Genomic DNA, 13,231 nt, shown 5'->3' with positions numbered 1-13,231 from the left:
TATGATTGAGATTAGAATAGAACTCAATTGATAGTTTTGAAAAGCATGGAATATGAAAGAAGTCGCCTGGTTATTTTTGTCAAATCTCGAAAACAAGCATACGTTTTTTTTTTTCGACTCAAGTATTGGTTTCTAGCAATGCTATTGTTTTAGTTTTTCTCGGTTTTACGCGTTTTTTCCTAGGATTCTGAAATCCAGAAGCGCCATAAACAAGATAGACTCTGTGCAAAATCGCGCAAAGAAAAATAGCCCGCAGGGAAAACCGTCAGAGAGAAAAAAAGATGCTTACCAGAAATAATCTCAAGTTCAAAACATAAAAAGAGGAAAACGCAAATATGCGCAGAGAAAAACGGCTAATAGCCATTTTTCGTTTAAAAGAGCATGAAAAGGATATGTAAATTGCTCTGAGCAGTTTGAGCAATTTTGAAAAAAAAATGCTGGCTTGAATTTTTATTTTTCGTAATAATCTCAAACCATCCAAGGAAAACAATATAATCTGTTATTGGAAATTTGGCGAAAAAAAATATCAGAGCTCAAAAACTTTGGTTAACTGATAAATAAAAATAAAAATAAAAATAATAATTTTTATATTTATCAGAGGCTATATCCATGAACATTATTTACTTTGGAAATAGTTTTTCTCAGAAAAGCGACTGAAAAAAACGTGACAATTGAAGGAAAAGCCTTCTATTTCCATGGAATAGGGATGCTAATTTCTTGTCATGGTTATATTTAATTTACAATTTTCAGATTCAAAAACCGTACTAGGAAATTGCTCCTCTTTAGCTCAAAAACTACCGTAAACACACCAATACAACGTCACGTCAACCCGTCAACTTTGCGCCAATGTATCTCGTTTCCTATGAATGATATCAAAAATTGGTTGACTGATAAAATGTTCATCATCATATCAACAACATTTTATCAATTTATCACTTTTTGATATCTTTCATAGGAACCGAGATCCATGGGCTCAGAGATGACGGTTTAGTGACATATCCATGAATATGGTGTCAGGTTGTGACAAGAATTAGTTTTCTATTTTTCGTGAAAGAAAACCTCAAAGACCACATGTTTCAAACATTTCAAAACTAACGTGTCAGCAGGATCCGACGACATTGGTGACTCCATTAAGTGCACACGGAAATGTTTTAGATTCTGGAGCGACAATTAGTATCGTCTTACGAAATCTGGAGTCAGGTTTCTTTCTCCTCAGCGTCAGTTTTTTTTGCAGACCGACAAGAAGAACAGAAACTTCTTCAATTATTCAGAAAAATTGGGGAGGTGTGCTTTTTCTTCGAGTGTAGAAATGAGAAACGGAGAAGAATACTGCGAAGAAAAAAGAAATATGAAAAGAGTGACATAATCACGCATTCACCAACAGATTAGTGAGGTTTTCTCGTTTTTTTTCTTCTTAGCACAAGTAATAACTAACCCTTCAAGAACTTTGAGGCAATGACGAGATGTATCGGATGACCGGATCATCTTTTTTTAGTTGAGTTGCCGGCTATTGGACAGATCAAAATAGTGGTGGTTCTTTTTTTGGAAGTGAATTTATGTTTTGGGAACGAAAAAAAAACGTATCATGGGAGGCAAATGCGATTAATGCGATTATTGTTTTTGCGTTGGTTTTTTAGTTGTATTATCAGATTTCTCAGTTTTGGATTTGGCGTAAAATCGAATTTTCGATTTTCTAGAAATGTTCAGAAAATGGAACTTTCCGGAACAAAAAAACATAAAAAAAGTTCCAAAGAAAACGAGAAAACTAGTACTTGAGGGTTAAAAATTATGACATTTTTTCCCGAAAAACTCAAAAGTGGTAATTTCGAAAACGGATAAGAAGAGGAGAGGAAATTGTTCACCACATCCGTTTTGGAGTGATTGATGGTTTTTTTCTTGTTTCGAGGGGGAAGAATTCGAGTTGAGTTATGTTGGAATATCACTCAAAAGTGCAACCCGAGAATTTCAAAAAAATATGGGTCCACGTGTCAGATGGTTTGAAATAGTTTGAGACTGGAATATTCGAGAACGAGTTCTGCTGAAATGCCTTGGAAAGTTTATTTTTTCAGGTTTCTCATGCGTCTAGTAGAATTCACCTGCTTTAGAAATTACGGAAAATCGAATATATGTTTATAGAAAAATCAGATACAGGCAAACATTGGAAAACGAAAATAAGAATAAAAGAGACACAATTTTCAGAAAACAAAGAAAACAGGTTTTCCTGACTAGCTTTTGAATAGCTTAAAACTAGAATACCGTAATAACTGTTACAATAGGACTTCCACTCTTATAACTATGAGCCAACTTATCTCGGTCCCTGAGAATGTTATTCAGAAGTTGTTAACTGATGAATTGGTTATCATAATAACCCAAACATTTAATCAGTTGACACAATTTTGATGTCTTCAAAAAAAATTAGCTTAAACTTGTTAAGGGGCATTCCATTATAAATATTACGATAGCTTGAGACTACAATATGTCGTTTTTATGCTAATTTTAAATTTTGCACTAACAAGGGAACCTTTTAAGTGATCCTTCTAATTTGCCCAAACTAACTAGACATGATAAAAGTGCATGTTTGAAAATCTATAAAATCGTTTTCAAAATCTGCTTAAGAGACCTCGAAAGTGCTGAAATTTCAGTTTCGGTACCAAAAAATCACTTTTTCAGTGTAAAATCGGCAATTTTCAAACTTGATTTTCTTCACTCCCAGGAGGTGTTAGGACTTGACACTTTTTGTGTTACTTTTTTGAGAAACAAGTGAAAATATAAAATTCCACACAATTTTAGGTATAACACGAAAAGTGTTTAGTCCTAAAACCTCCTAGGAGTGAAGAAAATCAAATTTGAAAGTTGTCGATTTTACACTGAAAATGTGATTTTTTAATATTGAAACTGAAATTTCAGAATCTTCGAAGTCTCTTAAGCAGATTTTGAAAACAATTTTATAGATTTTCAAACATGCACTTTTATCATGTCTAGTTAGTTTGGGCAAATTAAAGGGATCACTTCAATCTTCAATTGAGCAGAAAATATTTTTGTTGAAAATATTAGTGATATATGATACCCTCTTCTATTTCCCTTCGCATCATTCAAAGCTTCATGATCACTAGCTTCGTCAAAGAGTCCAATTTTTCCTGTTTGTATACCATTTGTATTATATTTGAATGTTGCATTAAACACTGTAAACCTGTATCAAAAAGGCTCCTTATCTTTGAACGTTGAGCCAATTTATCTTGGATCATGTCCAAGATTTAAAAAAGTTGTCAACGGATAAATTGTTTATCACAATATCGGAACTATTTTGTTTGTGGACATTTTCTTGATATCATTCACAGAAACCAAGACAAATTGCCTCAAAGTTGACAGTTAGAGGTGTCGTTCTATTACAGTGTTTACGTAAATAAGAATTGTTTTTTTTCCAGAGATGTTACAGCCGAAATTCCTCGAAATTCATATTTCCGCGTACAAATCCCCAAGTGACGTTTGTTTAGAATATTTGACGTTTTTCGAACGTTTCGGAGTCAAGTTCCAAAACATTGATACTCGATTCAATCCGATTAGACCGCACATGTACATAAAAATTTATGTCAAAATGTGTGGCACAGAAAAAAAAAACTTCCGATTTCCGATATAGCACCTGGAGATGTGAAGAGAGTACAATAGGGGTTTCATCATAGTGAGAGTGTATTTTTTATTATAAAAGAACACCTGTCATTTACGATCTCTTTCTCTCTCCAATTAGATAGAGTGTTCAGTTCAGTTGAGGCACATTTCGAAATCATCTCTCATTTTCCAATAATTGTGGAGTAACGGAATTGTTCCAAAATAACCGATTTTCTCCACCAGATTTTCAAAAGGTTTTTGGAAACTTCTAATGTTCATGAAAAATACAGTACATGTTAATAAGAATACTTTTCAGTTGATTTTCAGTCATTTTGACCGTTGACAGAAGACTGGGGCTCGGATTTAAGTTTTCCAATCACTTTGAAACTTTTGGAAGCTACAAAACAGACCTAGATTGAAAACTCAACATTCACGGAATTTCTTTGAATATTACTAGTTTTTCAGGTATTCGCCGATTTCTGAAATGAGACTTTTTAAAGTTTTCAGTGCAATAAGTAGCCAAAAAGGATAACTTCCAGAAATCGGTGAATAATTGAAAAACTAGAAATTTTCAAAAAATTCTGTGAAAGCAAAATTTGCAATCTAGGTTTATTTAACACTCTCCAAAGTGATTTGAAACATAACAGCCAAGCTCCAGACTTCTGAAAAATGTCAAAATCACCGGTAATCAACTTAAAAATGCGTTTTGTAAATCTTATTGACCGCTAATGTAGCTGTGAGTTTTATTTCTTAAGAAAAGTCATTGAATTGTTCGGGAAAATTTTTAAAGTCCAAGAAAAATATATTTCACCTTTGAAGCATTTTCAGCTTTTTTAATGCATTGAATAGTTTGAATTTTTCCAGCAAAAGTTCGTTTTTTTCCAAACTAAAAGTCCAGAAACTTCAATTTACGCAGACTTTGTATCCGGCTGTCCTAAGAATGGAATATATTTTTTTGCGAAACGACAGACGCTCATTAATTCACCACACACTATTTTCCATTTTCGCTTTTCGTATCTTTTCGTTAAAAAAAAACTCTGTAGGGAGGAATCCCTTTTATTCCAAAGTCACTCAGCTAAAGATGCATACTGTACCATCCGTCTTCATTGAGCATCTGTCGTTCAGTTTTGCCAGCTGCGAAAAATGAGACACTTCTTTTACTCATTTTTCCACAAAACTCTTCTAGCTATACAGCTTCACTTTTCCCAAACAAAATTTTTGTATGTTTTCATACAATTACACATATCAAATTTTTCGAAAACGCTTCTAGCTAGATTGAGATTCACGTACAATATGTCCTGCTTGCATGTTCTTATGAATCAAAGTTCAAGAAAAAGTGAAAGTTGAAGGAGAACAATCTGTCTGAGAATTTCTGACCTTTTAGCTATTCGTGTCCCATTTATGCAACAAGTTGGCCTTCACCTTTCCCTCTCGCATCGCTGCACACTGAACAAACAGTCACATTATGTTATAATTATGGCGTTTTTATGAGTAAACACATTATTGGTGAGAACTATTACGCTTCCAAACTTTAAAAGACATCTGTTTAGAATATTTTCCTCATTTCCGGCCTGTCGCACAAAAACATAGCTCTGTCTGTGCGGCCACCTCCTCATCCAATATTCTTTCTCCTCACGGCTATTGCCCTCTCTCCTTCTCTCCGAATACAATTACACCGGGTTGGCCCGCCACCCAATCGTCCTTACACAGTCACCATCCGCGAGAGATGAGTCGGTCCGTCCATTCTCTCTATCTTATTCGCCCTCTGTTTTTCTCTCGAGCCTCTTATCCTTTACCACTACTCACATTTAAACACACACAGCACCCCTCCGACCGCTGTGTTCTTTTGCACTGCCTGGCCTCAACCCCCCCCCCCCCCCTCTTTTACGCGGAGAAAAAAAATCGATAAACTGGCGGTCATTCGAAATGTGTATGACGTCGTTGTCGTTGTTTTTTTTTCCCACGCCATAGCATCTTTTTTTATTGGTCGCGAGAGAGATAGAACTACTGTACCTAATAAGGGCAATTTGCAGGCTAAGCACACATTCGCACTAATGAAATTCGATGGATCAACGTAACCAAAAATCCTTGTTGCCCGATTTTTCAAATAGTTTCGCCGGGCAATTTAATGGTTAGTTTCTAGAGCGAAAGTTACAATTACTCAGCCAACTGGTTTCATTTAATTGGTTTATTGCTTCCTCCTCACGAGACCAAATTTCAGGGATTCCACATGGCAACGCGAATTCGCTCATGTCCACATTACATACTTTGCAAAGTATGGGTAACCAATTGTTACCCTCCACCGATCTCCATAACGATATTCAAAAACAGTTTCTACTTGAACAGGTTTGTCTATTTTTCGAAAATTTTTGAACTACGAACAGTCTTAATTATGTCATCTCGGTTTGATGATTCTATGAGATGCCGTGAGACCTGTATTAGGATGATACGCTCTAATAGAAGGGCCTTCTGAGAAAGGCTTGGAAATAAACTAAAGTCCCCTGTAATAAAAAAAAGGCACTCCTCAAAATGTGAAAATATTCCGGAAATTCCACAATTTAGCAGAAATTGGTTGGAATACCTTTAAGAGCATTTGATAACTTTTGAACGAATATTCGCCGATTTTTTTCAATAAAAATATCGGAAATAATGCCGGAAAATTAGAAGGAGAGGCCTTGGAATAATAGAAAGGCCTGCCGTTCTAATAAAGGTTTTACGGTATATCACCTTGGTTTGATGATTTTATGAGATAAGCTCTTTCAAACTCTTTTTAATTACAGCTACAGCTAACAGCAATGCAAAACATGCAAAACATGCAAAATATGCAAAACATGCAAAGTATGCAGAACATGTACAATACTATCAATGGAACAACTCAAAAATTGGATTCAAAGTTCGCCACAATCTCACAGCCCAATCTCTTCTCCACCATGACAGGAACCGAGCCATCTACCTCCACGAATCTCTACTCTTCCTTACCATCTACTTCAGGATTACAAAATGTAGGTTTTTTATTACTCTTATGTTGAGGCTGTATCTAACAACCTTTATGATTCAGACTGTATCTCAACATGCTCTTGCTGCTGCATCAACGTTGCCAAATTTAGCTCTACAAAGTACGCTAATGCTCGATGGAAAACTGGGAGGAGCGTTGAATATGGTAAATTTACTTGAAATTCAAAAAATTCATTCTCAAACTAACTATTTTTTCAGAAACTACCACAAACAACAATCGATCAAACGCAAGCGGCAGTTGTTGAAGATTGGATGAAGAACATACGCGTGGACAGTTTGCTGGACCCATTCAAGGCTGCTAATACTTCCACCCTCCAACCCTCTTTGTCTCTAAACACACCAATTGCGCCCATGTCGTCATTAGCCCTTTCAAATGATGCATTCAAGTACACATCACAATTAATAAAAGCCCAATTCGAGCAGTCATCATTGATACAACAATCGGAGCCGACAGTAGTCCAACCGAAAGTTACGGCTCCTGAACCAGTTCAACCTCAAGTGCCGTCACCAGAAGTTGAAATCATCCATGTTACCGATACTCCTTCCACCTCAACTGCAACACTCTCCAACTCCGAAATACCATCTACGCCTCTCGATTTTGTGATGCCCGTCAAAACATCAACGCCCGCCGAAGCATCAACGCCAATTGATACTTCAACTCCTGCAAAGGCAATGACACCGGCCGCGGAAATAACATCTGCAGAAAGGGCAGCGACGGCCACACCTACCGCCACCCTTGCGACGATTACGCGCGAGGCAACAGCTGAGAGGGCGGATACGGAAGCGCAATCGGCGTTAGAATTTGATGAGGCGCACGATGATGTTGATAATATTTTTGGATTATCGTTACCAGAAGATGCGGTTGGAACAAGTGCGTTGTATAGAAGGCCGAGCTCAGCGGAAGGTGGATTAAGTCCGATTGATGTGAGTGTAGAATTCAATTCATATATGAAAAAGGGCTTTGGCGGGCCCCAGTTTCTCATAGCATCAATAATTTTGATCTACTAATACAGATATGATAGAACTCGACAAGTATTACGGAATAATATCAGGGGTTTGCAAAAGTAATGCGCGTTTTTGATGCAACTTCCTTTTATTGTAAAACCAAAACAAGAGATCATCAATCAATAAGATATTCTCCATTATTGTTCACTAATTGCTGCCAACGTGTGCGCAATTCAGCGATGCCTTTCTTGAAGAACTCCTCTGGCTGTGACTCGAAATAGCCCGCCACCCAAATTTGCACTTCTTCACCGCTTTCGAATTTTTTCTTGGCCAGATGATGTTGCATGGATTGGAATAGGTGATAAACCGATGGTGCCAAATCGGGACTATATGGCGGATGAGGCAGCACTTCCCAGCCCAGCTCCTGAGTTTTCTGCTGAATGATTTTTGCAGTGTGTGGTCGAGCGTTGTCATGGAGCAAGAGTGTTGTCGAAGTGTCCACGCCTTTGCGTTTAAGAGCTTGGTCCACACGGTCCAGCTGATCTTTGTAAAAATCCGCATTCACCGTTTCACCTGGTCTCAGAAGTTCAAAATGCACGATACGTGTGTTCCACTAGACACATATCATCACCTTCTTTCCGTGGATGTCCGGTTTTGGAGTCGGTTTCGGGGTCTCGCCAGGACTCAGCCACTGTTTTTTTCTCCCATTATTGTCCTAAATCCATTTCTCATCCGATGTCAAATTCGAATCGAAGAAACCACGATTTTTGGAGCGACGCATCAGAATATTGGCAACTTCAACACGTCTTTCCTTGTTCGAATCGGAAAGCTCATGAGGGACCCATTTTCCACATCTGTTTGTCTTTCCGATTGCATGCAAATGTCTGGGAATTGTGGAAAAATCGCAGTCGAACTGCTCCGAGAGACTGAGAGTAGTTTGGCAAGGATCCACTTCAATTGCTGCTCTCAAGGCATCGTTGTCCACCTGCTCTGGACGACCAGGGCGCGATTCATCTTCCAATCTTTCATCTCCGCTCCTGAAGCGCTGAAACCAGCGGCGACACTGACTTTCGGATATAGTTTTTTCACCAAATACAGGAGAAAGTGAGCGGTGAGCTTCGGCAGCCGATTTTCCTTCCTTAAATTGGTGCCACAAAAATGCTCGAAGGCGACATTTTTGGTCGGATATCTTCTAGAATGTTTTTTTCATAGAAGTCAAATTGAAACAGCAATATAATATAACAAAATAAAGCCCAAGAACGCGCTTTTTAAAACAAAAAAAAAATTGAACACAAACCGTTTGTTTTGGGTGAGATACAAAACAACAAACTGCGCGTCAGCATTACTTTTGCAAACCCCTAATACTAGCTGGAATACTGTATCTTGTTAAAAAACAAAGTTACAAGCCAATATCCGGACCGTTCCGGGTTTTTCTGCTCTTTTTGTATGTAACTTCGTTCATAGACAGAATACAGAGCACTTTTCAAGAATGGTGAAATTATCTAAAGTGCGTTTGAATTAGAATCGTAGAACATACATAAGAAGAAAATTAATGAATAAATCTGAAACTTGAAATTTCGTTATCGTACGAAAAATGCACAATACTATCTTCTTAAGCTATAACTGAGTGCCCCGTTTCTGGTCAAAATTTCAACAAGTTACTCGAAGATAAATGATATGATAATTATTAGCCAATGCTCCACTAATTTTCGGAAAACCAAAAATCTACAAAAAGCTCTATCGAAGTTCTGCAACCCTCAAAAACAAAACAAATGTTCAGTTCACACCACCCGACTCACCACAGCAGGAATTCACACTTGATGACATTTTTGGTCTACCATCTGACCCAAAATCGAGTTCCAAAAAGGAACCAGCAGTCCTTCCCGCCCCACTCAAGCCAAAAATGGAGCCCAGATTCAGTGATAGCCCTACAACTAGCACTTTCGACGGTAAGAAACCGAGTGCTAACGGAAATATTCCAAAAATAACTGATTTCAGCTCATGGCTCCTCCGACCCATCTACCTCTACCTCGCTTGTCAAATCAACACTAGCTCTATCGAAGGAAGACGAAGAACTCATTAATAATTTCGTGAAACCAAATACCGTGAGTTACCAATAGCAGGAGTATAACATATTTACTCATTATATTTTACAGATTCCTGTATACCGACAAAAGGCGGCGTTGATGTCATTGGTCGCCCAAGAAACCGCTAAAAAGAAAGACCCGACTTACGATGCGTTTGAATTTGAAGATGATGATGAATTGATAGGAGGAGAAACATTAGGAGAAATAAAACCAGAGCAAGATCTGCCGAAACCAGTTGTTGAGCAACCTAAAATGAAAAGTATATACATTCCTGGAGTAGGATTTGAAATTCAAGGTCCCGAAAAGCCAGCACCCAAAAAGTATCAACCAAAACCAACGGCTATCGTAGTTCACCAAGATTCTTTTCTAGGTAAATACATAACTTTCTTTGCTCATTCACAAAATGACTTTTCCAGATAAAGTATTCCTCACGGACGCAGACAAACTACGCTCCGAACGAGACGAAGAACTAAGCTGTCCACTATTCAAAATCAATCAAATTGCAAGTACGGAGTGCGCAAAGAATACAAGAAGGTTCACTAAGGAGCAACCACTTTTACCCAAGTTTATAATTCGAATTGATCATTTGCAAACCATCAGTGAAGAACCAATGGCAACTAGGAAACGAACAAAACGGAAGAAAAACAAGAATGACAGCGATAGCGAGGACTATGATTATTATGAAGATGTGGCCTACAGGAAAAGGAAAACAACAAGAAAAGTGTAAGTGACTAAATCACTGTGAACGCGACATACTTCTACGATTTGCTTTCTTTGGGTCCCAGGGCGTAGAGGCCGCGCACATAATTTGGAGGGAACAATAGGTAAAACGAGGTACAAACTGACGATTAGAGGGTTCCGTACATGTGAATCGGTTTGTACCCCAATGATCCCAAAATCATTGTACTCCCCGAACTATGTGTCTTAGATCTACGACGTGGCGCGGCAAAAACACGTGCAATTTAAGAATATTGGCTAGTTCCGGCCATTTAAGCAATTTAGTTTTTTTTTGGTGTGAAAATTTGATTCTAGAGGTTCTAGCGATCATATATCTATCAAACAAAACCGGAATTCAGCTCAGAAAACTCCAAAAATGTTACGGTAATTAATTTCGGATAGTAAAATATCCAACTTGGTGGCGAATCTCCAAAAATCGTCATCAAAGCTACCCCCGAGATTTTCCTGTGCTAGTTTTTTTTTAAATTCGGCAATAGATAAAATTTCTTAAATTTCTATGCTTCTATCAGTGTCATATACAATAGTTTTTCAAAAAGGAAGGAGATTAAATGAATTGTAAAATTTATAAATCCTAAAAATGTTCTTCTTTGAATGAATCACGTAGCGTTTTTTTTATCAACTGAATCCAAAATTTTGCAGGTACACTATCCACCGAGACACAGGTGGTATTTCTCAAAGGAAAGTTGTAGACTTCCCAATTGGACCGTGCGTATCTAATGAGGACAAAAAACGAGTACGGACGTTTGGTCCAGCTGAAGGAATTCTGCCGGTGAGTTTTACCTTGTTCTCAATTTTTCAAACTTTCCGATTTTTCAGAAAGGAACATATGTTGTCTGTAAAACCGATATTCTGAAAGATGACTGTGCGGTGTGGAGGGTCGACAATCAGAATTTGCTTCAAAAGTTTCCTCCTTTTCGAGATACAAAGACGAATAAGCTGGTGTACAGAAGTAGTAGTACGGTGAGTTGTCTAAAATATAAGTAATCTATTAATGAAATTCTTTTTCAGTATTCCGGATGGTGTGAACAAATCGCATGTCATTACTTCCGTGTCCTCGTGCGAATTTTAAAGCAGAATCGTTCTGAAACAACTGTGGAACCCGAAGTTCCGCTAGCCGACCTCTTCTGCGCATCATCTGTGGAATTTTTTAGAAATCCAAGAACTGTGTTTATCAAAGGTAAAAAATCACATAATTTCCAAATTTATCCACAAAATTTTACTTTTTTAGAAGACACCAACGAGAATACTGATGAAGCAGCGGCAACGGAGAATCCGGAAATCTCGAATCCGATAAAACTTGCTTTGCAGAAAATTGTCACTGCTTATATTATTCAAGTTTTCAACAAGAAACACATTGAATATCTTAATGATAAAAATGGTAAAACAGAAAAATCAACGTCATGATGTTAATTATGACAGTTTCAGATTTCAACTACATCCATTCCGTCGATGAAGTGGAAAGTCAGAATTCGCAGTGCGAAGAGCTGATCAAGAAGCGTATACCAATTGAACTAAAGCACAGAAGATGGATCGGAACGTATACTAGACTTGCTGTTTCAAAATCAGCGTATTATTGTCTGGGAAAGTGTCAGGTAAGGATTAATAAAAATTGATTAAAGACAAAAAGTATTTTCAGATATGTAAACGAAAAAAACCAAGGAGAATCATTCATTTTTTCGACAAAACGCCATACACGCTAAATATGACGGTTGAAGAGAAGCCGGAAGAAACGCCGATTGAAAAATGGAGAGATCCGATTGTAGCTGATGCCATCTCATGTGGACGGTGTGCAATGGCGGTGGAATTTCTACACAAAATGCATCATATGAGATTTCACTTGTTGCGAGAATGTCGAGATAAGGTAAGGACAAGGAATTTATACAGTAGCAATCGCATTGTTGAGTTGCTTTTTGTCGTTTCGACCGTTTTTAGGATCCTGGAGCTCGGCTGTCCAGTTTCCGATCATTTTGAAAATGTGATGGGATGTGAAACAGACTTAGATTGGAAATTTTGCATTCGCGGGATTTTTCGAAAATTCCTCATTTATCAGTTATTTACCGATTTCTGAATTACTCCTCTTATTTGCTTGTTTATGTACTAAAAACGTGAAAAAACAGGTGTCTTCCAAAAAATCGGCAATTAGCTGAAAAATAAGAATTTTCGAAAAATTCGTGAATGCAAAGTTTTCAATCTAGATCTGTTTTACACTCTCCAACGTTTTCAGAGTGATCAGGGGGCCTGACAGTCAAGCTGCAGACACCTTAAAAGCCTAAAAATTATCTGAAAAATCCGTTTTTTATGAGTTTTGTATATCTTCAATAGTTGAACAATTTTTGTTTCAGTTGGAAGAACTGGGAACCACCGACATTGATTTGTCCGTTGAGGAAATGATGGAAAAGGCGACAACGGACAAAAAATGGATGAATGAACTCATCGACAAGAATTTCCACCTATGGGACCAAGTCCGCTCTGAATTCCGCGAAGTTTAGAATAGAACACCAAAACTTTTTTTTAAAATCTCTTTTTGATTTCCTGATTTTTGATTTCTCAACGAGAATCGAAAGGAAGAGAAAAGAGAGATATTGTAACACTTTTTTTCTGTCCGATCACGAGAAAATAACATCCTATAATATGATCTTACCTGAATTCATGCATCTCGTTGTTTTTATTGAACTTTGTATATATTTTTTGTTTTAGGACTCATTTTATTCTTTTTCTATTCTTGACTTTGTTTTCAAATTTCAAAACGTGGTCTCAATTATGTACTATTCAATATTTAACATCCTCCATTCAAGCCAAAGAAACCGGTGATTGTAATACTGTCATTAGTACTATTCTAA

At 37.4% G+C, this 13,231-nt stretch overlaps 1 protein-coding gene across 1 annotated transcript; it reads left to right on the top strand.

Annotated features, from left to right (window-relative positions):
- Positions 1 to 5,670: 5,670 nt before the first annotated feature.
- Cbr-eor-2 lies at positions 5,671 to 12,880 on the top strand (the record flags this gene model as incomplete). The annotated part of the gene is made up of 16 exons (XM_045240526.1): positions 5,671 to 5,737; positions 5,828 to 5,952; positions 6,387 to 6,608; positions 6,665 to 6,766; positions 6,820 to 7,545; positions 7,988 to 8,470; positions 9,302 to 9,515; positions 9,565 to 9,671; positions 9,723 to 10,023; positions 10,070 to 10,376; positions 11,031 to 11,160; positions 11,208 to 11,351; positions 11,400 to 11,769; positions 11,817 to 11,983; positions 12,028 to 12,252; positions 12,734 to 12,880. 16 exons carry the CDS (start codon positions 5,671 to 5,673, stop codon positions 12,878 to 12,880), a joined length of 3,837 nt encoding a protein of 1,278 aa, XP_045093504.1.
- Positions 12,881 to 13,231: the final 351 nt, after the last annotated feature.

The sequence above is a fragment of the Caenorhabditis briggsae genome (genome assembly GCF_000004555.2).
Source record: "Caenorhabditis briggsae complete genome, chrX, whole genome shotgun sequence".
Taxonomy (NCBI): Eukaryota; Metazoa; Nematoda; class Chromadorea; order Rhabditida; family Rhabditidae; genus Caenorhabditis; species Caenorhabditis briggsae.
The sequence above is the reverse complement of the archived record's forward strand: the minus strand, read 5'-3'. Positions and strand labels throughout refer to the sequence as shown.